A 26,197-nucleotide genomic window follows, 5' to 3' on the forward strand; every position below is an offset into this window, starting at 1 on the left:
AGTGGCTGCCACTGGCAGTCAGACCCATCCAAAAATGGAGTGTTCAAGATCAGTTGGTTGACCAGTTGGTTAAAATGGTGCCAAAGGACCTCTAAATGGTGAGTGGGATGGGGTGACTTCTGACTCTAAGAATCCTTAATTCTATGAAATAAAGACAAAGGATTCATTTAATCAATTAACAAACATTTATTCAGCACTCATTATGTGTCAGGCACTGTCTTAAGTGCTGGAGATGTAATGGAACAAAATGAGACATGGCCTCTCTCATGCAGCTCACAGTCTAGAGGAGAGAAGGTAGACAAAATTATCACACAAGCAAATAAAATTTCAATGGTGGCAAGTGTTACAAAGGAGGAATGCACAGTCCTATGATAACTTTTATTTGGGGTATACCTGGGCAGGAACCTGAGGATGGCTCTTTAAGTATATGATTCTTGATCAGAGATCCAAAGGATGTGTGGGAGCTACCCAGGAGAAAAGGGAAGAGCGGTCAAGATCATTGAATAAAATATGCCTCATCAAAAGGCAATATGGCATAATCATTAAAAGATAGAGCTGAATTCCATACCTTCCACATATGAGTTGTGTGTCCTTAGGTAAGTTATTTAAGCTCTCAGCACTTAAGAGTTCTTATCTGCAAAATTAGGAAAATATATATTTCACAGGGTTAAGATAAATAAAATAGGGGTGCAAAATGATTAGCCCAAGCCAATGTGTAGTGTTTATTAAACTTTAGTGATAATCCATAAATGGACATGAAATGACAATGACAAGTTATTTATTGAAGGTAGAACAAGAACATTTTAAACTACAAAACAGTCCATTCTTGGATCCTGAAAATCTCAGCATTAAGGCTGGGATTATCAAATCATTAATAGTAGATAGTGTGAACCATGGTCCACAAATCTGTTATGAACAAAATCCCATAATTTTTCATTTTTCTTTGAACCTAATTAAATATTACTCTTGCCTAGATCAGGGAAATTTTTCCGTAGATCAAAGAATTGTTCTAGATCGAGGAATGCAATCTTAATGATTATTGTATTCCTTTGTCCCCCCTAATTTTCAGTTCATCAAAGTGGTGCCTGATAAATTCATTTTCCAAGATAGCTTCACCCTTTGACAGCAGGCAACTCACCTGACCAAGGTTTCTGTCCCATCTGAAGCAGTCTCTTCTCTCTGGTATTTCTTCTCCTCTTCCTCTTTTTTCTTATCTTTCTCCCTCCCACTTCTTTCTCTCCTTGTATTCTTCTTCCCTCTCTTCAAAATATCTGTCTCTCCCTATATTCCAGAACACAAAGCCAGTGTCTTTGATGACCTAGGCTAGAACAGTGCCTGATACAAAGTTGGCCTGAGTCTTCCCAAAACTCCTGAGTCAGGAGACACAAAAAGCCTCGGTCCATTCTGGCAAAGGGGAGAGGAGAAAGCACAGAGAAGAAAGCACAAGACAAGAGTTCAACACATAACCTACACACTCACTCCAAATGTAGGCAATTGTGGTGAGACAAATGGGTCCTACATTCAAGATGAGTCTCCAGAGATGACCTGTTGGATCCTTTCCTCCGAGGCCAAGGAAGAGAGATGGTAAGATAAAAGGCTAAGTTGGAGGTCCCCCAGGAGAAAGCCTAAATTGCTTAGATGTAGCATTTGAAGTTAGGACAGTGGTCAAGAAGATAAAACGAAGAGGGATGGACAGAAGAAAAGAGAGAGGATGAATTTTTTTTAAGTTGCATAGATGAATGGAAATAGGCATGAATGAAAGTTTCTCTCTCTTAAAAGCTTTAAACCAAGGGCAGATGTTTTTAAACCAATCCTTAGACTCACTCCATCAATGGGGACTTGACAGGCACCAATGGCCCACTCAAAGAGTTTGGTTGAGAAAGGTTTTATGAAACCTTCACACATTTACAGAGGTATGGGCAGGGTTAAGGAAACCAGTGTGAGACGGTGAGGTACGCAGGAACTAGCAAGCATGGAGAGCTGTCACCCTCAGGCCTAAAAGGCAATGAACCAAGTGACCTGAGTCTAAAGAGAACCTCAAGCCATGGAAGTAGGACCCCCTAACTGGAGCTGCAATCTTCCAACACAGCTAATGTAGCCAGTGCCCTAATCATGATAAGGAATTGGAGTAGGGAGGCGCACGGGGGGATGAATACTCTTACATCTCTCTCCTCCCACTCCCTCCATTTTCTGCGAGTTCCTTCAACAGCTGAACCCAATTGGAAGCCAGAGAACAGGGAGCCTGGGTCATGTGATCCTCAAAGATCAGCCTTCTCAGGCATAGAGTAGGTTAGAGAAGAGCAAATAATGGATCAACATGGCAGAAGCGTGCTGGTAAGTGTAGTGTACTTACTGGTGATGAACATTTATGCCAGCCAAAGAGATTGGCTCATTCTTGAAACTCGAAAAGTATACAAATGAAGAAAATATTAGTGGTTGCCAGGGATTGAAGAGGGGGTGGGGTTGGTGGGGAAGGGAATATGGCTATAAAAGAGCAACATGAGAGATTCTTGTGAGGATGAAAATATTCTGTATCTTGACTGTATCTCTATAAATATCTTAGCTGTGATATTGTTCTAGTTTTGTAAGATATTTCCTTATGGGGAACTCGGTAAAAGTTATACAAAAGCTCTTGTATTATTCTTACAATAGCATGTAAATTATAATTATTTCAAAATAAAATATTTAATACAAAAAGGAAAAAACAGGTTAGCTTAGGATCAGATGCTGGATATTTCTCAGTCTTACGTCATCAAAAGAAGTATAATTATTTGCTTCCCAAAAAAACTGAGTCTTCCATTTGATTTACACAGAAATCTGTAGCTCCTGAGATTCTTAGCAATAATCACTGAACGAATTGATTTCTGCTGAAAGTTTCTCACTCTTTGACTTGACCGTATCTTTAGAATATTTGTTAGATTGCAAAATCCCAAACACAACCATGAATAGCCTTGGTCTGTTAAGACACTGGAGGAAATGCATGCTTGAGCACAGGGAAGCAGAGAGAACTAAGAAACAGATGTCTATTAGAAATAATCAAAGAAATAGAGCTGGGGAAGTGAAGGCAGTTTATTAAAATATTCATTCTCCATCTTGTTACAAGAAGATTTAATAGGGGTATTAAACATAGTACAATAAAAACCGCACACCTTGTAGAATGGCTATTATCAAAAAGATGAGATGTAAGTATTGGCAAAGATGTGGAGAAAAGGGAACCCTTGCACACTATTGGTGGGAATGTAAATTAGTAGTACAGTCATTTTGGAAAATAATATGGAGATTCCTCCAAAAACTAAAAATAGTATTACCATATGATCCAGCAATCTCACTTCTGGGTACACATCCAAAAGAATGAAATCTGTATGTTGAAGAGATGTTCGCACTTCCATGTTCACTGCAGTTCTATTCACAACAGCCAAGATATGGAACCAACCTAAGTGACCATCCACAGATGAATCGCTTTTTTTTTTTAATATGCTAGATATACCTAATGAAATAACATGCAGCCTTAGAAAAGAACAAAATTTTGTCATTTGAGACAACATAGTGGAATCCAGAGAACATGCCTCTAAGTGAAATAAGCCAGGCACAGAAAAAACTGCATGATCTCTCTGGTACCAGAGGCTGGTCGGGGAGGGGAAGGCAGCAGGCAGAGCGAGGGGAAGTGTTAGTCAAAGGGTACAAAGTTTCAGTTAGATGGAGAGACAAGTTCTGATGATCTATTGCACAAGGTGACTACAGTTAAAATAATGTAATGTATATTTCAAAATTCCTAAAAGTGGATTTTAAATGTTCTTACCACAAAGAAATGATAAGCATGTGAGGGGACAGATATGTTAATGAGTCTAATTTGTTTATTCCACAATGTATACATGTACTAAGACATCATATTTTGCCCCATAAATATGTAATTATTTATCAATATGAAACAAAAATTAAATTTAAAGAAATCAACTCAAAATGGGTTAAAGTCTTAAATGTAAGATCTGAAACTATAAAACTAAAAGAATTTTAATGGAATGTTTTAAAAATATGAATACGATGGAATTTTTAAAAAAATATGAATAAATCTGCTGAAGAGAAAAACAGGGTAGTAATCATGAGACTCAGTCAGGAGTAGGGCTAGTACACAACAAAAAAGCCTAAATAAAGCCATGTACAGTGTGAGAAGTCAGCCCTTCAGGTAGCCTCTGGCCCTAACTTTCTAACAGCCAATGCAAAAAGCAAGCGTGACCTATTACATGATTATAAGATAAAACTTGACTTGAAAGAAATCTGTTGTGTCCCTATAGAGGTGACATTACAGTTTCCTCAACAACACCCTTAGGATTAATAACACTAGTTCCATTGTTCAGTAAAAAACACTTTTAACTGGGACCTAAATAATGCAGTTTAGGTGTCCAGTTTTCTGGCTTTAATTAGGGGACATTTTGGAGTATGTTCAAAATGAAAGAATTATATTCTTTAAGAAATTTTAAAAAAAGTGTTTTCCACCAAGCTTCGGGTAGGTATTAGTAAGGATTCAAACTCAAATCCCTACAGAGTGCAAGAAGGTAAAACAATGAAGAGAAATGGATGTCTGTTAAAAACAAACACTAAAAAATACAATGATAAAATAGCATTTGACAAATGGTCTCCATTTGGGGGTTACAATAAGGTGTGGTAGGGACTATGCAACCTAGAGCCTATTGCTCATAACCAGCCTATTGTTATCAGAACTGAAATAGGGCCAGATGTTGCTAGGTCTCTTATTTTTCCAGTGTATTAGAGTTCTATTACAGAAAACAGAAACCACTCTAGCTATTTTAAGCATAAAGGGCAAAAGGCTTCAACACAGGGAATTAGGTGCTTACAGTGTGTTGAGGCCAGGCCTCCAGGACTTGCTGACAGGGAACAATGAAGAATCAGCCCTGAAGGCAGCTGCCAACCCTGCTTGAGTCAGAGGACCGGAAATTGGTAAGCTTCCCCCGAACGGTTTGCTCCGGGAACAACCTAGGGATTAGGAAGATATTGCTGCTGCTGCTGCTGCTGCTGCTGCTGCTGCTGCTGCTGCTGCTGCTGCTGCTGCTGCTGCTGCTGTTGCTGCTGGTTCCAGAGCCATGCTTCACCCATCCAGGGTCACACTAACAACAAAAATAACAACAGCTTAAAGATGCTGCTGACACCATCCACCTTTTGACCCTTACAAAGCTGGTGGCAGGAACGCTGCTACAAAAAACCCCAAAGAGGGCTTGATCTGATCATGCCTACCACCAGGAGCAGCCAGGACTGCTGCCTTTTAAATCTCACTTGAATGCATCTCGTTGGTCAAAGTTAAAGCTAAATCACATCTGACTGCCCGGCTTAGAAATGTCCCTTTCAGCTGTCCAGCCTCTGGGGGCAGGGAGTGACAATATGTAGAATGTATGCAAAGTAAAAATCCATTTTATTCACCATATTGTATTTTTATGCAAAGATCATCTGAGCTTTTTAATGCTGGCAATTAATTCAATTTTTTAAAAATTAATGGATGGGCAGGCCAATAATGTAAATGTCAAGAAAATGCATCCATCATCCAGTCTGGTGGCTCATGCCTGTAATCTCAACAGTTTGGGAGGCTGAGGCAGGAGGATCACTTGAGCCCAAGAGTTCAAGACCAGCCTGAACAACATGAAGAGACCCTGTCACTATAAAAAAAAAAATTAATTAGCAGGTCGTGGTGGCACATCTGTGGTCTCAGCTATTGGGGACGCTGAGGGGGGAGGACCACTTGAGCCCAGGAGCTGAAGGCTGCAGTGAACTATGATCATGCCACCACTTTCTAGCCTGAGTGATGGAAAAAGGAAAAGGAAGGGAAGGGAAGGGAAGGGAAGGGAAGGGAAGGGAAGGGAAGGGAAGGGAAGGGAAGGGAAGGGAAGGGAAGGGAAGGGAAGGGGAGGGAAAGGAAGGGAAGGGAAGGGAAGGGAAGGGAAGGGAAGGGAAGGGAAGACAGAGAGGAAGAAAGGAAGAAAGGAAGGAAGAAAGAAAGAGACAAGAAAGAACGAAAGAAAGAAAGAAAGAAAGAGAAAGAAAAGAAAGAGAAAGAAAGAGAGAAAGGAAAAGAAAGAAAGAAAGAAGAGAGAAAGAAAAGAAAGAGAAAGAAAGAGAGAAAGGAAAAGAAAGAAAGAAGAAAGAAAGAAAGAAAGAAAGGAAGAAAGAAAAGAAAGAAAGAAAAGAAAGAAAGAGAAAGAAAGAAAAGAAAGAAAGAGAAAGAAATAAAAGAAAGAAAGGCCAGGCACGGCGGCTCACGCCTGTAATCCCAACACTTTGGGAGGCCGAGGTGGGCAGATCACCTGAGGTCAGGAGTTTGAGACCAGCCTCAACATGGAGAAACCCTGTCTCTACTAAAAATACAAAATTAGATGGGCGTGATGGTGCATGCCTGTAATCCCAGCTATTAGGGAGGCTGAGGCAGGAGAATTGCTTGAACCTGAGAGGTGGAGGTTGCAGTGAGCCGAGATCGCGCCATTGCACTCCAGCCTGGGCAACAAGAGTGAAACTCCATCAAAAAAAAAGAAAGAGAAAGAGAGAGAAAGAAAGAAAGAAAGAAAGGAAGGAAGAAAAGAAAGAAAAAGGAAATGCATCTTTGAGCAGATTCAGCTTCAGGACAAGTAACTGGAGAGTAGTTTTTCGTTCACTTCAGTGCATGGAGGAAGATGTGAAGCCCCAACCCCTCACTCCAGTTCATATATGAATAACAGTGTCTATAGTGTGTTATATTCAAAGCACTTACAAAGGTATTTATTATTACAAAGGTAGTAAATTATTGATAAAATATTTCAACAACACACGAATGCATATAGTAAACTTTAGTTTATCTTCTTTTACTACCCACTGCCACTCCCCACATGTAACCAGGAATAACATGAAATAAGTCAGACTTCTCTGTGTTGGACATTGAATCTGCTAGAAGCATCCTTTGATTCAGGGGGTCTATACAGAGAAAGCTAGAGCCAAGGTGTTGGACTAATAAGAGAACCTAGCCAATACATATGGTGGGGGTTTAATTTGGCTGGTGAGTTTAGTGACTGAGGAATAGGTGGCCTCCCCAAAATGGATAGCTCATATTCAGCTGGGAACAAAGGGAATTTCTTATAACATATTTTACAGCAAAGCAAACAAATACAATGTTCTGTATCAGAGGTGTTTTACAAGCTTCATGGTAATCTCAGACTTTGTGGTTAATGGTCACATTTACTGTTAATATTGAAATAACTGGGCAGGCACAGTGGCTCATGCCTGTAATCCTAACACTTTGGGAGGCCGAGGTGGGCAGATCACTTGAGGTCAGGAGCTTGAGGCCAGCCTGGCCAACATAGCAAAACCCTGTCTCTATTAAAAATACAAAAATTAGCCAAATGTGGTGGGAGGTGCCTGTAGTCCCAGCTACTTGGGAGGCTGAGGGGGAAGAACCACTTCAACCCAGGAGGCAGAGGTTGCAGTGAGCTGAGATTGCACCATTGCACTCCAGCCTGGGTGACAGAGTGAGATCCTGTCTCAAAAAATAAAAAATAATAAAAAGGAAGGAGGTTCCAAGATGGCTGAATAGGAACAGCTCCAGTCTACAACTCCCAGCGTGAGCTATGCAGAAGATGGATGATTTCTGCATTTCCAACTGAGGTACCAGGTTCACTGGGGCTTGTCGGACAGTGGGTGCAGGACAGTGGGTGCAGCCCACGGACCATAAGCCGAAGCAGGGTGAGGTATTGCCTCACCCAGGAAGTGCAAGGCAAGAAGTCAGGGAATTCCCTTTCGTAGCCAAGGGAAGCCGTGACAGACAACACCTGGAAAATTGGGTTACTCCCACCCTAATACTGCACTTTTCCAATGGTCTTAGCAAACGGCACACCAGGAGATTATATCCTGCACCTGGCTCGGAGGGTCCTACACCCACGGAGCCTTGCTCACTGCTAGCACAGCAGTCTGAGACCGAACTGCAAGGCGGCAGTGAGGTTGGGGAAGGGGCGCCCGCCATTGCTGAAGCTTGAGTAAGTAAACAAAGCAGCCAAGAAGCTCAAACTGGGTGGAGCCCACCTCAGCTCAAGGAGGCCCGCCTGTTTCTGCAGACTCCACCTCTGGGGGCAGGGCATAGCTGAACAAAAGGCAGCAAAACTTCTGCAGACTTAAACGTCCCTGCCTGACAGCTTTGAAGACAGTAGTGGTTCTCCCAGTATGCAGTTTGAAATCTGAGAATGGACAGACTACCTCCTCAAGTGGGCCCCTAACCCCTGAGTAGCCTAACTGGGAGGCACCTCCCAGTAGGGGCTGACTGACACCTCATAAGGCTGGGTGCCCTTCTGAGAGGAAGCTTCCAAAGGAATGATAAGGCAGCAACATTTGCCGTTCTGCAATATTTGTGGCTCTGCAGCCTCTGCTGGTAATACCCAGGCAAATGGTCTGGAGTGGACCTCCAGCAAACTCCAAATGAGTTGGAGCTGAGGGTCCTGCAGCTGAGGGTCCTGCAGCTGAGGGTCCTGACTGTTAGAAGGAAAGCTAACAAACAGAAAGGACATCCACACCAAAACCCCATCACCATCATCAAAGACCAAAGGTAGATAAAAACCACAAAGATGGGGAGAAACCAGAGCAGAAAAGCTGAAAATTCTAAAAATCAGAGTGCCTCTAATCCTCCAAAGGAATGCAGCCCCTCAGCAGCAACGGAACAAAACTGGACGGAGAATGACTTTGACGAGTTGAGAGAAGAAGGCTTCGGAAGATCAGTAATAACAAACCCCTCTGAGCTAAAGGAGGATGTTTGAACCCATTGCAAAGAAGCTAAAAATCTTGAAAAAAAGTTGGACAAATGGCTAACTAGAATAAACAGCGTAGAGAAGACCTTAAATGACCTGATAGAGCTGAAAACCATGGCACGAGAACTATGTGATGCATGCACAAGCTTCAGTAGCTGATTTGATCAACTGGAAGAAAGGGTGTCAGTGATTGAAGATCAAATAAATGAAATGAAGCGAGAAGAGAAGTTCAGAGAAAAAAGAGTAAAAAGAAATGAACTAAGCCTCCAAGAAATATGGGACTATGTGAAAAGACCAAATCTACATCTGATTGGTTTACCTGAAAGTGATGGGGAGAATGGAACCAAGTTGGAAAACACTCTTCAGGATATTATCCAGGAGAATTTCCTCAACCTAGCAAGGCAGGCCAACATTCAAATTCAGGAAATACAGAGAATGCCACAGTGATACTCCTTGAGAACAGCAACTCCAAGACACATAATTGTCAGATTCACCAAAGTTGAAATGAAGGAAAAAATGTTAAGGGCAGCCAGAGAGAAAGGTCTGGTTACCCACAAAGGGAAGCCCACCAGACTAACAGAGGATCTCTCAGCAGAAACTCTACAAGCCAGAAGAGAGTGGGGGTCAATATTTAACATTCTGAAAGAAAAGAATTTTCAACCCAAGATTTCATATCCAGCCAAACTAAGCTTCATAAATGAAGGAGAAATAAAATCCTTTACACACAAGCAAATGCTGAGAGATTTTGACACCATCAGGTCTACCTTACAAGAGCTCCTGAAGGAAGCACTAAACATGGAAAGGAACAACCAGTACCAGCCACACTGCAAAAACATGCCAAATTGTAAAGACCATTGATGCTAAGAAGAAACTGCATCAACTAATGAGCAAAATAACCAGCTAACATCATAATGACAGGATAAAATTCACACATAGCAATATTAACCTTAAATGTAAATGGGCTAAATGCTGCAATTAAAAGACACAGACTGGCAAATTGGATAAAGAGTCAAGATCCATCAGTGTGCTGTATTCAGGAGACCCATCTCGTGTGCAGAGACACACATAGGCTCAAAATAAAGGGATGGAGGAAGATCTACCAAGCAAATGTAAAACAAAAAAAAAGCCAGAGAATCTCTGATAAAACAGACTTTAAACCAACAAAGATCAGAAGAGGAAAAGAAGGCCATTACATAATGGTAAAGGGATCAATTCAACAAGAAGAGCTAACTGTCCTAAATAAATATGCACCCAATACAGGAGCACCCAGATTCATAAAGCAAGTCCTTAGAGACCTACAAAGAGACTTAGACTCACACACAATAATAATGGGAGACTTTAACACACCATTGTCAACATTAGACAGATCAACAAGACAGAAAGTTAAAAACTATATCCAGGAATTGAACTCAGCTGTGCACCAAGTAGACCTAATACACATCTACAGAACTCTCCACCCCAAATCAACAGAATATACATTTTCTCAGCACCACATTGCACTTATTCCAATATTGACCACATTGTTGGAAGTAAAGCACTCCTGAGCAAATGTAAAAGAACAGAAATTATAACAAACTGTCTTTCAGACCACAGTGCCATTAAACTAGAACTCAGGATTAAGAAACTCACTCAAAACCGCTCATGGAAACTGAACAACCTGCTCCTGAATGACTACTGGGTACATAACAAAATGAAGGCAGAAATAAAGGTGTTCTTTGAAACCAATGAGAACAAAGACACAACATACCAGAATCTCTGGGACACATTTAAAGCAGTGTGTAGAGGGAAATTTATAGCACTAAATGCCCACAAGAGAAAGCAGGAAAGATCCAAAATTGACACCCTAACATCACAATTAAAAGAACTGGAGAAGCAAGAGCAAACACATTCAAAAGCTAGCAGAAGGTAAGAAATAACTAAGATCAGAGCAGAACTGAAGGAGATAGAGATGAAAACCCTTCAAAAAATCAACGAATCCAGGAGCTGGTGTTTTGAAAAGATCAACAAAATTGATAGACCACTAGCAGGACTAATAAAGAAGAAAAGAGAGAAGAATCAAATAGATGCAATAAAAAAAATGATAAAGGGAATATCATCACCAATCCCAAAGAAATACAAACTACTATCAGAGAATACTATAAACACTGCTACCCAAATACACTAGAAAATCCAGAAGAAATGGATAAATTCCTGAACACATACATTCTCCCAAGACTAAAATAGGAAGAAGTTGAATCCCTGAATAGACCAATAACAGGCCCTGAAATTGAGGCAATAATTAATAGCCTACCAACCAAAAAAAGTCCAGGACCAAACAGATTCACAGCCGAATTCTACCAGAGGTACAAAGAGGAGCTGGTACCATTCCTTTTGAAACTATTCCAATCAATAGAAAAAGAGGGAGTCCTCCCTAACTCATTTTATGAGGCCAGCATCATCCTGATACCAAAGCCTGGCAGAGACCCAACAAAAAAAGAGAATTTTAGACCAATATCCCTGATGAACATCAATGCAAAAATCTTCAATAAAATACTGGCAAACCAAATCCAGCAGCACATTCAAAAGCTTATCCACCATGATCAAGTGGGCTTCATCCCCGGGATGAAAGGCTGGTTCAAGATACACAAATCAATAAACGTAATCCATTATATAAACAGAACCAAAGACAAAAACCACATGATTATCTCAATAGATGCAGAAAAGGCCCTCGACAAAATTCAGCAGCCCTTCATGCTAAAAACTCTCAATAAATTAGGTATTGATGGGACGTATCTCAAAATAATAAGAGCTATTTATGACAAATCCACAGCCAATATCATGCTGAATGGGCAAAAACTGGAAGCATTCCCTTTGAAAACTGGCACAAGACAGGGATGCCCTCTCTCACCACTCCTATTCAACATAGTGTTGGATTTCCTGGCCAGGGCAATCAGGTAGAAGAAAGAAATAAAGGATATTCAGTTAGGAAAAAAGGAAGTCAAATTGTCCCTGTTTGCAGATGACATGATTGTATATTTAGAAAACCCCATCGTCTCATCCCAAAATCTCCTTAAGCTGATAAGCAACTTCAGCAAAGTCTCAGGATACAAAATCAATGTGCAAAAATCACAAGCATTCCTATACACCAATAACAGACAAACAGAGAGCCAAATCATGAGTGAACTCCCATTCATAATTGCTTCAAAGAGAATAAAATACCTAGGAGTCCAACTTACAAGGGATGTGAAGGACCTCTTCAGGGAGAATTACAAACCACTGCTCAACGAAATAAAAGAGGACATGAACAAATGGAAGAACATTCCATGCTCATGGATAGGAAGAACTGATATTGTGAAAATGGCCACACTGCCCAAGATAATTTATAGATTCAATGCCATCTCCACCAAGCTACCAATGACTTTCTTCACAGAATTGAAAAAAACTACTTTAAAGTTCATATGGAACCAAAAAAGAGCCCGCATTGCCAAGACAATCCTAAGCCAAAAGAACAAAGCTGGAGGCATCATGCTACCTGACTTCAAACTATACTACAAGCCTACAGTAACCAAAACAGCAGGGTACTGGTACCAAAACAGAGATATAGACCAATGGAACAGAACAGAGCCCTCAGAAGTAATACCACACATCTACAACCATCCAATCTTTGACAAACCTGACAAAAACAAGAAATTGGGAAAGGATTCCCTATTTAATAAATGGTGTTGGGAAAACTGGCTAGCCATATGTAGAAAGCTGAAACTGGATCCCTTCATTACACCTTATACAAAAATTAATTCAAGATGGATTAAAGACTTACATGTCAGACTTAAAACCATAAAAACCCTAGAAGAAAACCTAGGCAATACCATTCAGGACATAGGCATGGGCAAGGACTTCATGTCTGAAACACCAAAAGCAATGGCAACAAAAGCCAAAATTGAGAAATGGGATCTAATTAAACTAAAGAGCTTCTCCACAGCAAAAGAAACTACCATCAGAGTGAACAGGCAACCTACAGAATGGGAGAAAATATTTGCAGTATACTCATCTGACAAAGGGCTAATATCCAGAATCTACAAAGAACTTAAACAAATTTACAAGAAAAAATCAAACAACCCCATCCAAAAGTGGGCTAAGGATATGAACAGACACTTCTCAAAAGAAGACATTTATGCAGCCAACAGACACATGAAAAAATGTTCATCATCACTGGCCATCAGAGAAATGCAAACCAAAACTACAATGAGATATCATCTCACACCAGTTAGAATGGGGGTCATTAAAAAGTTAGGAAACAATAGGTGCTGGAGAGGATGTGGAGAAATAGGAACACTTTACACTGTTGGTGGGACTGTAAACTAGTTCAACCATTGTGGAAGACAGTGTGGGATTCCTCAAGGATCTAGAACTGGAAATACCATTTGATCCAGCAATCCCATTACTGGGTATACACCCAAAGAATTGTAAATCATGCTGCTATAAAGACACATGCACACGTATGTTTATTGTGGCACTTCACAATAGCAAAGACTTGGAACCAACCCAAATGTCCATCAATGACAGACTGGATTAATAAAATGTGGCACATATACACCATGGAATACTATGCAGCCATAAAAAAGGATGAGTTCATGTCCTTTGTAGGGACATGGATGAAGCTAGAAACCATCATTCTGTGCAAACTATCGCAAGGACAGAAAACCAGACACCACATGTTCTCACTCATAGGTGGGAATTAAACAGTGAGAACACTTGGACACAGGGTGGGGAACATCACACACCAGGGCCTGTCGTGGGGTGGGAGGAGGGGGGAGGGATAGCATTAGGAGAAATACCTAATGTAAATGACGAGTTAATGGGTGCAGCACACCAACATGGCACATGTATACATATGTAACAAACCTGCACATTGTGCAGATGTACCCTAGAACTTAAAGTATAAAAAAAATTAAAAATAAATAAATAAATAAATAAATAAATAAATAAAAATTGAATAACTTAGAGAACATCTTGCCCTTCTCAGTAAACATTAGAAGGAGCTATAATTTATTATATTCTAAACACTACAGTAAAATATTTAAATTTAAATAAGACCTTCGTTCCCCTAGCTTATCTTTCAGCAATGTTTCTTGTTTATTTTGCTCTTGTTTTCTTTTTTCTCTTTTTGAGGCAGAGTGTTACTTTGCCACCCAGGCTGGAGTGCAGTGGCATCATCTCAGCTCACTGCAACCTCTGCCTGCCGAGTTCAAGCGATCCTCCCGCCTCTGCCTCCCAAGTAGCTAGGATTACAGGCACCTGCCAGCCAGCCCAGCTAATTTTTGTATTTTTAGTTGAGACGGGGTTTTGCCATGTTGGGCAGACTGGTTGCAAACTCCCGACCTCCAGTGATCCTCCCGCCTCTGCCTACCAAAGTGCTGGGATTACAGGTGTGAGCCACCATGCCCAGCCGATTTAGCTCCTGTTTTCAGCAGAAAGTAAACATTCTTTATCTTTCATTTTTAAAATTCATTTTGTATTTAATAATTAAATTCTAAAAGTGATAAAAATATATACAGTTTTGCTTTTTCTTTCTTAATAAAAAACTTCGTAAAAGTTAGAAAATACCAGTATTCCTTTGAATACTGATATTCTAGTATTTTTCTGCTATCAGCTAGACCCACTCTAAACAATGAAGGATCAATTTCTGAACCCATTTCAAATATGTGAAAGTAGAAGACGTGATTGCACATATAATGATAAAAGCACAGTCTAAAGGGTATTATTAATAGCATACCATGGACACATAGTTGCTTCCTCCTGACCAAGAACAAATGTTAAGAGAAAGCCAATAAATATATTTACAAACAGGATTTAGTGCCCACAAGAATAGAGTTTGCTTTTAAATAGGAAATCTATGCACTGCTTTATTTCAAAAAGTTACAAATTTAGTGCTTCAAAAATCCAGCAGGTAAGCAGCAGGAGTAAGAGAGTCTGTATTTGGAACTGTCTAATGGCAAAAGAGCATGCTTCTATCCAGGAAGCATTTTTCCATGAAAGGGATGAAGAGAGAAAGAACTGGTATTTACATTCCATTCTACACATCTCAGTACTGCCTGTTCATCTTCTTGAACTTCTCATAGTGATAGTCATCAGAGGCCTTCTCATTAACAGGATGCTTGCCATTTGGAAAGGACCTCTCAGGCTCTGGCTTCTCCCTGTCACCTGCTTTCAAGGCTCTTCTTTGTTTCTGTGTATGAGGCTGTTGAGCGCCTAATGATAAAAATCGGTTGTGCAGCACATATTCACAGCCACGTTGGTAGGCACGAAGGACGTCTCACTGTCTTTCTTCTTGTTCTGCTGTTCTTCGCCAGCTGGGCTTTGGCATCCTCCATGGAAATGACATTATTTTTTATTTTAGCATTGATGCTGAGGTCCACCTTGGGTATGCCACTCAGCATCTGGCTAGAAAGAATCTCCTCTGTCTTCTTTGCGGAGGAAACACAAATGTTTTCTTGAAGTTCATAAAGGCAGTCCTCTGTGTTCTTCAGCTTGACTTTCTGTTCCTTATGTTCCATAATCTCTTTCCTCTTCTTCAGCTCTGTCTCAACGTACTTTATTATGTCTGCATTCTCATCCCTTCACTTGGTTTCTGCAGAAAACAATGTCCCCAGGGTCTTCCTCTTCACTGATTTTACCTTTGTCCCTTTCGTTTAGTTTCTTTAGGAAACTATGGTGGATACCCTGTATGGTGGATACCAGACCACCTGTTTCCGTATGAAAGGGATCATCCACTAGAGTGGTCTCTTCTTGTACCTTCTCTTCCACCAGCAGGGCCACAGCACTCAGCCTGTTGGGCCTCTTCCTCAAGTTCTGCACCTTCTTGTCTCTTCCATTTTTAATCAAACCTCCTCTGAGTCCTGCTCATCCTCTTCTGACTCTGAGTTGGCCTGGCACCAACAGAAAGTCTTCTCTTTCTATCTTATAGAGAGAATAATAATCGGCACTTCTCAAAGTATTCAGGTCAACAAGACATTTTCTTCTTGAGGAATCTCATCAAATCCACAGGATCTGTAATTTCATTTACATTTAGCCAAGGTCTAATCCTTGGATTTAGGTTTTTAATTTTTATTTCCCCAATTGTTTAATGTATACATTTGAGATGCAATATTTTGTGTGTGTGCATGTGTGAGTATGTGTATGTGTGTGTATAGAGAGGGTGTGTGTGAGAGAGAAGCATGTATGTGTGCTTGTATGCATATCATTTTTTCAAGTACTTTCACATATTGTCTCGTTAAATTGTTGAAACAACCATATGAATAAGCAGGTTGCCTATCATTTTCTCCATTTTACTGTGGCTCAAATAGGTTTAGTGGCTTCATGACGATTAACTAGTAAAGTATCAGAACAGATTTGAACCCCCTGTTTCTGAGTGCAATTTTCTTTGCCCTAAGCTACACGTCTTCATATAGAAATCGTAAAATATAGCTGAAGGGATTCAGAATTCCTGGAGAAAAGTGGGGAGCAGGAAGACTAGATGTGGGGACTCCTCTCTGTGGCATCTCTTCCTCCCCTGGCTATAGCAATTGGACCCTGCTGTTGCTGCTGAGCAGAGCCCATGTGTGCTCAGTGCTTCCAGGGGATGGGTAGGTGTTTTGCAGCCTGTTGTCTGAATCCCTGAGCAGAACCTAATTATTAATAGCTCATCCAAAATTTGAGATCCACTTTATCTCTTTTCAGTCCTCTTAGAGATTGGAGAACTCTTGCTGAATCTTAATGTTGTTTTTCTTGTCAAAATACTTATACATGTTAACTGTAATTAAGTTAGAAAATAATGGTTTCATAAAGATAAGAAATTAATAATAGCTGGTAATCCCACCATCCACAGATTTCTATTACTACAGTTTTGCTATATATTGTTTCTTTACAAATATAAGAATTTTTAAATGAATTATACTATATATTTTTTGCAATGTTTCTGTGTTTTCTCTAGAAATAGAAAAGTATCACAAGTCTAGTTCCATGATATTAAGTAGTCTTCTATAAGAACATTTTTAGTAACTATCTCACTGCATGATGTCCGTGTTCTTCCATAAGAACATTTTTAATGACTGTCTCATTTCATGATGTCAGAGTTTGCTTCACATACTAGGTCAGAATTTTAAATTAGTTCTGTTCTTCATCATTTTAGATATGCTATGTTTATTTTGTTTCCTGCTTATTATGAAGAACCCAGCCCTAACCCCATATAGTACCTGGAAAAAGCAACCCTATACATCATAAGACGTCTTTTCTCCCAAACAGCTCCTAGGATGAGGCTAATCTATTGGCACTCAGCAAGCAATCAGTCCAAATCAATCAAGAATTTTTAACTAAGAGACCCAGCAAAAGCAGTAGAGAAGAGGCATTGCAAATGAAAGATACTTTGCAACCTAATACTTACAACCAAAAGAACCTTGACCGAAACACTGTGATAAAGCTTGAGGCTAAATCTTCATTTTCCATATTCATAATTTGTTAGAATAATTCTTAGAATTGGGATTGCTAGCTCAATTTTATACGTTTTAATATGTTTGATGCATATTGCCAAATTGCTGCCTGGAAGAGTTGAACCTGTTTATTTTCCTCCTAACCACCACAGAAGTTCATGTATTTTTTCCAATTTGATTTCCAAAATGGTATTTCATTGTCTTAAGTTGCATATCTATGATTTCTGAGTGAGTTTTAATATTTTCTATAGGGATTGACCATTTGTATTTCTTCTCTTGTTGATTGCCTTTTCACATCATTTGCTCATCTTTTTTGTTGGAGTAATGATACTTTTCTCATTGATTTAAAATAACTCCTTATATGTTACAGATTTTAATCCTGGCCAGGACCTTTTTTACTGGAAGCTAATGTGAGTTAGGAGGAAGGGCAGGGAAAGACGGGCCAAGGGTTTGGGTGAAGGTCTGCAGCCAAAGGAGGATTAGGTCAGGAGACACTGCAGCTCCTGACTCCTCTCCCTCTTACCTAGACCAGTGTCTTTTTCCCCAGGGCATTCATAGAGACTTTCAAAGGGTATATTGATATAGACAGTATTTAGGGAATTAATTTATGGATTTTCAAATTTCATATAACTTGTTCATAAAATTGACTGCCTGAGAAATCTTTACCCACCTCCTTTTTCCAGTAGTTTTCTCCCATTTTACAAAATCTTGCTATGGTGATTTTCAATGGGATATAAAGCACTCTGGAGCTCCAAAAAAGTGATAATTTGAAATATCGGGGAGGATGTCAAGAAAATGAGTGACTCAAATCCCTGGGTAAAAAAATTCCTTTGCAAGTCAAGTGGTTGCTAAATCTTTGCCTTCAATAAAATTTAAAGAAGACACAATTCAGTTGTCAGTTGAGAGATTATTAAAAATTTTTTCTTATAAATCACCTTGTGCATATAACTCAATGGGAATTGAGTGACATTGCTATAGCTGCCTTCATTCTCATCTACACAAACAAAATTTCTCAATGTTTTTATTGAGATGCATTTTAAGAGTTTGATTTTTTTATCTTAATAATTACCTGTCTAAAGTTGTAATATATTCATGTTGTTTTCATCAGTTATGCCCCATAATCATCAGGACAGTATAAGCTACCTAACTGTAATAAGTAAACCTGAAACATCAATGATTTAACACAACAAACTTGATTGCTCATTCATCTCACAGTTTGATGCAGATGAGGAGCCCTTCTTGGGGACTCTCTTCCAAGGGTGACCGAGATACCTCTGTTTCCATCTTGTATCTCTGCCACCAGAGTTTCTAGTTCCACTTGGGAAAATGAGAGACAGAAACTCAATCCACTTTTTCTTTTCTTTTCCTTTCTTTTCTTTTCTTTTTTTTTTTTTTTAAGACAGAATCTCCCTCTGTCACCTAGGTTGGAGTGCAGTGGCGCAATCTCAGCTCACTGCAACCTCTGCCTCCTGGGTTCAAGAGATTCTCCCGCCTCAGCCTCCAAGTAGCTGGGACTACAGGCGCACGCCACTGCACCCAGCTAATTTTTGTATTTTTAGTAGAGACGGGGTTTCATCATCTTGGTCAGGTCTCGAACTCCTGGCCTCAAGGGATCCGCCCACCTCTGCCTCCCAAAGTGCTGCGATTACAGGCGTGAGCCACCGCACCTGGCCTCAATACACTTTTAACTGCCTAGGATTGGAAACAAGACTTCATTTCTGCCCACTCTCCCAGTGGAAAACTATGAAATAAAAACTTCCTGGACTTTCAAGAAGAAAAAGGTGTGGTGAGCACAGAGTACTGTCTCAGCCACAGGTACCACCGGCAGTAATCGCAATGACAGCTCCATCCAGATGCATTGTCTTTTAACAGGGCCAATGGTCACAGGAAAGAAACAAATTGTAATTTCACTGTATATTTATTATAGAAAACTAAGGTATAATTATACTAAGGTAAAATGTAAATACTCCTAAGCACAGAAAGATCTTTTATTAGAATAAAATTTTGTAAAAGAATGGAAATAAGGATTCAAAGGGAAAAAGTAATGATGTAAAATTCCTACCTCTTACCAAGTGGATGATGGTGGGTGTCATGATGCTATACTACTTATATTCCATTAGATATATTATAACAAGCTGAGTAGTAGTATTACTTTTGAAAGCCAATATTTACAACAGACCATATATTATACCCTTTGCAACCATTTAAGTTTTGATGAAAACTTTTAGATTATAGCATAAAACTGAATGAAGGTATATAGTTTTTCAAAATTCCCTTAGGAGATATTGAACAAAAATGTTGAAGCCCAGTGTCTTTAAGGAAATACTAAGTTTGATTTCATTATTTAAAAGCTAACAAAAAAAATCAACTGTTAGTAGGAAGGCTTCTGCTGTACTGGATTTGTAGCTCCATGGGTTGCAAACCACTGTCTTTTAGGACACCAATTTCTCAGGAAGTCTAGGGATAAAGAATTCCAGGTACAGAAATGTTGCATTTTTTGGCAGAGTTCATACATGAAGGTAACAAGCAGAGCCGCAGGCTGACATGCCCTGCTTAGCTTTGTGGTCAAGCTACCTTAGGGTTTAAGTCTTCTGCTCTGAAGTCTGTGAATTCTTACTGCCTTGCCCATCAGCTGATCATATTGAACCACTCTCCCAGTGAAATAAAAATCCTACCACTTTCCAGAAGAATCTAAAGCAGCCTATCTTTTTGACTGCTGAAGATGGCAGTTTTAGACAGGGGTCTAGCTCTCCTCCCTAAAAAGGCCCATTGACCTTTATTGCAAGTGAAATAGCTTATGGGAACAGTAAATGGCTAACCTTACTGTACTATAAAATAGGGCTCCCTGCAGCCTCTCCTGTCTCTCAGTTCTACTGAGAGGCTTATAATAGCATTTCTCATAAAAGCCTCTGTGCCATTTCCCAGGTGCAAACCTTTACAGAAGTACAACTAGGGAGTTTCCAAAATTGCTCGAAGAGAAGATTGTCTAAGGATAATGCCAACTATTTAGCAGGTGTTTCTTGACTGGAATTTGAGATCACTTTATTTTTTGCATTTGCTCTTATGTAATCTATATAAGTGGCAATTGGCGATATGCTGGAAACATAGGAGAGGAAGCTTACATTAAAAGCCCATTGAGGACACCACCTGATTTAGAGATCAAAAAACAAACCCTCTATGAACTAATGTAGTTAAAGCCATGAAAAAGAAACTTTGGTCAGACTCCAAAATATATTTTTTAAACCATCCTATAATGCTTGTTGAGCACCAATCATTTGCAAGGTGAACTGGTTGGTAGATGCTGCAGAATCTTTTCTGAAAAGAAAGATGTGAGCAGCTTAAAATTCAAGAATTCTGAGTTTTTTCCTAATCAACACCCAGTCACCTCTTTCGTGTATCCTATTTTATCTTCATCACAGAATTAATTACTACCTGACATTTTCTTTTTTATTTATTTACTGGTCTGCCTCCATGAGTATTATGATTTTGCCTATTTTTTTCCACTGCTGTATCCCTGGGGTTCTGAAGAGCCCAGCATGTTGTAGACTGTCAACAAATCTTATCAAATGACTGAATAAATTCCCACCCTAAGAAGGTGCATAAACTCACAAGGGTTGGAAAATGAAGCCCCAAATATCAATAATATTCATTAACATATTTTTTCAATTTTTTTAAAGTGCTTAAGCATAGTAATAAAGGCCTTGGAGGATTGAGGGATGTTATCTTATAGGATGAATCAAGTTTCCTAGAGGAAGTGATTAGGTTGGACTTCGATTTCCTGAGCTAGTGTGGGTCTGGGGAACAAAGCAAAGGGTAGCCAACACACAGGGAGTATATGTTTGGTTCCATGCCTGTATTTTTATGTGAAACAAAGGGCTGCTAGCAAAGCCTTCATGATAGTCAACAAATTAATAAGCCCCTGTTCAGTATATCTATGCTGCCTTATGCACTGGTCAGTCCTTCCTCTAAATGGGTGTCCAGATGATTCCTGTTTCTGCTCTTTCAGGCTCCAAAAAACTTTTTTTTGTTGTTTTGTTTGTTTGTTTGTTTGTTTGCTTTTTGGTCACAGCCATGGCATCATCAAATTTAAAAATCCTGTCTTTAAAAAAAAAAAAGGCAATCTGTAATTTAAGAGTAACTTTAATAAATCTGGACCCATTGTTATCTCCCCAGGGCACATTTAAAATATGTAAGCTGCATGATGTCAGATTATGCTGTGATTGTCTTACTAGTGCCTTAAGGACAGGCCATATGCCAGTGGGTGGGTACATGAGTACCTCTTAGAACGAAATGGATCTTTTCACTATCATTCTGGGAGTTGATCACACCTAGGCAGGGGATAAAGACTAAGGAAGTGGGCCTTACATTTATATCTGGATTATCCTTCTCCTCTCTCTGGGTAGGTGGCCAATATTGTCTAAGCTCCAAAAGGCAGAAATTCTCTTGACATCTGAAGGAGGATGGAGAATGAGGCAGGTAACCAGCTACACAGGCGACCCTAAGACCAGTCTAGAGTGTGCTATACTACTTCTCCCCAACTCACTGCCAACTTCCAGTAATGTCTTATTAAATTGGTTCCTGGCATCAGCTGTCTTATGAGATAAAGGGAAGACTCTGTCTCACATTGGTTGGAGAAACAAAAGGAAGAGGAGCTCCCCTTTCCCTCTCTTTCCCAGTGAGGCTGGGATGGGTTACCTGTAGTGGTCACAGCAGAGCAATGGTATGCTCAGAAGCATCTTGTGAAAGTCACTTGCAGTAGTAGCAGCAGGGTAGAGAGAACAAACCAGACTTGGGAAAGCTCAGGTGAACTCTGAGAGGCCCTGGATCCCTGGAGAAGTAGTGGGGGACAGTTAGAAGCAGAATTATTCCTGGCAGTCAGGCCAGGGGGTTTTGAAGCTATCAAGTTTACTCATTAAAAATAGATGTGTTCTGGCCAGGCGCGGTGGCTCATGCCTGTGATACCACCATTTTGGGAGGCCAAGGCAGGCAGATCACCTGAGGTCAGGAATTCAAGACCAGCCTGCCCAACATAGTGAAACCCCATCCCTACTAAAAGTATAAAATCATCTGGGCGTGGTGGTGCATGCCTGTAGGCCCAGCTACTTGGGAGGCTGAGGCAGGAGAATCACTTGAACCCAGGAGGCAGAGGTTGCAGTGAGCTGAGATCACACCACTGCACTCCAGCCTAGGAGACAGGTGAGACTCTGTCTAAAAAAAAGAAAAGAAAAGAAAAGACAAAAAGAAAAGAAAAGAATGAAAATAGAAGTGTTCCAGATAAAACTCTCTTTATAATATTGTGGTAGTGGTAAAAAAAAATTACCTATTTTTTCCAAGGCAGCATGTTGTTTAATGATGAAATACAAAAAGCCTTCCCAATAACGTGAGGAAATGGTGACATTGTTTAACATATTTAACTAATATTGTTTAAGTACTACCCAATTAAATAAGAGGAAATAAATGTATAAAACAATGAAAAGGGTGAGCCAAAGTGATGATTATTTGCAGATGATATGATCGCATAGCTAAAAGAGAGTCACATAGAAAATTATTGGAAACAATAAGATAATCCGCTACAAAAGCTGGTTATTAAATGCAATAATCAATAACTTTTCTGTATAAAAACAAGTTAGAAAACATAATGAAAAAGTTCCCATTTAAAATAGCTTCTAGAATAATAAAATACATTAGAATAAAAATAACAATAAACATGCATACTATATGTAACTGAATCTTGATAAAATGAAATGGCATCCCTATGTTTAGAAAAAAGACTAAATATCATAAAGAAGTCAACTTTCCCTAAATTAAATTATTAATTGAATGTAATACCAATAAAAATAAGATTGGTTATTGTTGAAATCACATATGGCAAATAAAGATATTCATTACACAATTACTTTAGCTGCAATAGACTAGAAATAGTCTGAATGTACATCAATAGGACATTGGTTAAATTATGGTATATTCCCAGAAGACAGCCTTGTATTTTGCCATTTAAAAAGTAAAGGAGATCTGCAGGCCTGGATATGGAATAATATCCAAGATATGTTGTTGAATAAAAATATCACAATTTATATCTACACTATATCTATATAAAATAAATGGCATCATAATATATCTATAAATATGTATGTCCATATAAATTAGCATGTTTACTTATTTGTACATAGTTTTCATAATTGTTATCTTTAATGGCTATATGAAGTGGAGTTCTTTCTGTTTCACAAATCTGTCTGTCCCTAGTGCCTATTATAATGTTCAGGAAGTCCTAATGAAAGCAAAGAATGATGCTAAGACTGTAAGTGCTGGTGCCAAAATACCTCAATCCAAATGGGAATTTTTTAAACTCTGTGCCTTAGTCTTCTGGCCTATAAAATGGGGATGATGACCATTTTTACCTCATAGGTTTGTCATGAGAATTGAGACAGATTAAGTGAGATTACAGGTTAAGTGGGTTAATCTGCATAAAGCTTTTAGAGCAGTGCCTGGTACATGATGAGCAATCAATCAGCATGAGCTATTATTATTGCTGTATGAAATAATCTTAGAGCCTTTAAGGCATTTCTTGTTATGGCTGTTATAGATAGTGATGCAATGAGAAGCTCTATTAATATAATGTTTTGCCTCTGTTTAATTATTTCATTAGATTAAATTCCTAGAAATTAGATTGCTGGATCAAAGAGTAATCACAATAATTACCTTTTAAAGATATTCCTTTGACCTCTTCCCTTAAAGAAAATTTAATGATATGAAAATTACTAGTTGATATAAAAGAGAGAATAAAGCAAATAAATCATGTATTTATTTGACCACAGCAAAACGGAGAGGAGCTCCCCTTTCCCTCTCTTTCCCAGTGAGGCTGGGATGCGTTAGCCATTTACTAAACAATTATTTAGTAAACACCTATTTTATTCATAAAACTATCTAGACATCATACAAAAACCCAGGGTTCCATTCAGTTGATTAAATCCAACAAAGATTTCCCAGTCTACTACATGCTTGTTCCATGCTGGGTGTTAATCAGAGTATGGAGGAATATGGAGTGGCCTTTGTCCTTAAAACTCAAAATTTATGCAAGAAAGTAAGATGTGAAGATAGTATGAGACTCTATAATCAAGCGCCAAACGCCATTTTTAAAAGATCCCAAATCTGTGATTCAGACGCTGGATATTAGGCATAGTAAGCTAAGCAAAAAAGAGTAGGTGCTGGCTGGAGCCACCTGGCAGACGTCAAAGCATTTTCAAAGACAATATCCAGTTAGCAACAAAGAAAGAAGTATGTTACCACACAAGTGATGACCAAATTAGGCTCTACTGTCTTCTTAGAATATAACATTTTATAATTACTTTTAATCCACCCACAAATCAACAGGACAGCCTTGCATTTGAATATTATCAGTAGAAAATGTTTGCTCTTGCTAAAGCACATCCTCGTCCCTGCTAGCTGGAAGGTAAAAGGAACCCTCAAACTTCAGCTGTGGGCTTTAGCCAAGGGAGTCCAAGAGGTGCGCTCAGGAGTAGACGAGGCTGGTAGAGGGCCTCCATTGAGGACTGTGCGTGGTGTTTATCTGTTTCGGAAGGGCTCTCTATCTGCTGAAAGAGCAAAATCATCTCCACTTCACTGTTTTCAGGATGCAGTGCTAATGTGTCTAACAACAATCCAAATCTCATACCACAAACTTTACCACTCTTCAGTCTTCTCTCTTTTGTCTTGGAGTCAGGAGGAAGGGGGCAAACTGCCCTCCTCTTTGAGGCAAGCAAGATCATTTGTCTCAAGGAAGCCAAACCTGAAATAGAAGCAGAAGCCCTTTCATATAATTGAGGAAGACTTCACAGTTGCCAGAAACCCTTTTCGTAAGAGAATAAGCCCCACATAAAGGTTTTTCTGGCCTTTAAGGATAGCCCACCAAGGGCCGGGCGCGGTGGCTCACGCTTGTAATCCCAGCACTTTGGGAGGCCGAGGCGGGCGGATCATGAGGTCAGGAGATCGAGACCATGGTGAAACCCCGTCTCTACTAAAAATACAAAAAAAAATTAGCCGGGCGTGGTGGCGGGCGCCTGTAGTCCCAGCTACTCGGAGAGGCTGAGGCAGGAGAATGGCGTGAACCCGGGAGGCGGAGCTTGCAGTGAGCCGAGATTGTGCCACTGCACTCCAGCCTGGGCGACAGAGCGAGACTCCGTCTCAAAAAAAAAAAAAAAAAAAGGTAGCCCACCAAATATCTTTCTTGTGCCTTATCCAGGAATTTTTTTTTTCTGCTGCCCAGGCTGGAGTACAATGGCACAACTTGGCTCATTGAAACCTCTGCCTCTAGGTTCAAGCATTCTCCTGCCTCAGCCTCCCGAGTAGCTGGGGGGCTGCCAACACACCTGGCTAATTTTTGTATTTTTAGTAGAGACTGGGTACTGGGTTTCACCATGTTGGCTAGGCTGGTCTTGAACTCCTGAGCTCAGGTGATCCACCTGCCTCGGTCTCCCAAAGTGCTGGGATTACAGGCATGAGCCACCACGCCTGGCCCCTTACTTAGGAATTATTAAATTGCCTACTATGTGCAGATCCTTGTGAATTGTCAGGCTCCAAATTTCCTCAAAAGGCTGAAGCCTGGCAGGCAATGTCAAGAGAAGGAGCTGCTTTGCCCAAACAGGTTCCAAAGCAGTCAAGTGAAATTGTCTTCCTTATATGGTGAAAAGCACCCTGTCCCTTTAAGGCCAAGAGACTTGGCTGCAGACAGTCCCTGGGAAGTTTGCGGGCAGCCCCATCCTGTGTCTGATCCTTGCTGCTGTGCAGGTGAGTTCCCAAACCTTCTCTCCCCAATTTGCCCTCTATAATCGTTCTCATGGCGGGTTAGAAATACTGGTACAAAAGGGCTAGAGAATTTCAGGGTCAGCAGAGATGGTGCTGTTTGGAGAAGTTTGAGTTGAAGGAAAAGACAAGGTTACAAGGGAAATGTGCAGTAATGCAGCCAGTGAGGATGCATCTAACTTCCTG

At 39.9% G+C, this 26,197-nt stretch overlaps 2 protein-coding genes and 1 pseudogene across 3 annotated transcripts in view; 1 reads left to right on the forward strand and 2 right to left on the reverse strand.

Annotated features, from left to right (window-relative positions):
- The window catches only part of SCHIP1 (schwannomin interacting protein 1), a 613,549-nt gene that overhangs the window by 425,281 nt on the left and 162,071 nt on the right, over nt 1-26,197 (forward strand). The window lies entirely within an intron of this gene.
- LOC134732934 (uncharacterized) overlaps nt 3,950-26,197 on the reverse strand; it is a 51,191-nt gene continuing 28,943 nt past the window's right edge. Inside the window, exon 2 of the mRNA XM_063620367.1 lies at nt 3,950-5,123. Within this exon, the coding sequence (XP_063476437.1) occupies nt 4,905-5,123 (219 nt within the window). The 3' untranslated portion in view covers nt 3,950-4,904. The remainder of the gene's footprint in view (nt 5,124-26,197) is intronic.
- LOC134733266 (splicing factor C9orf78-like) lies at nt 14,725-19,305 on the reverse strand (annotated as a pseudogene).

Source organism: Symphalangus syndactylus, chromosome 17 (assembly GCF_028878055.3).
Source record: "Symphalangus syndactylus isolate Jambi chromosome 17, NHGRI_mSymSyn1-v2.1_pri, whole genome shotgun sequence".
NCBI lineage: Eukaryota > Metazoa > Chordata > Mammalia > Primates > Hylobatidae > Symphalangus > Symphalangus syndactylus.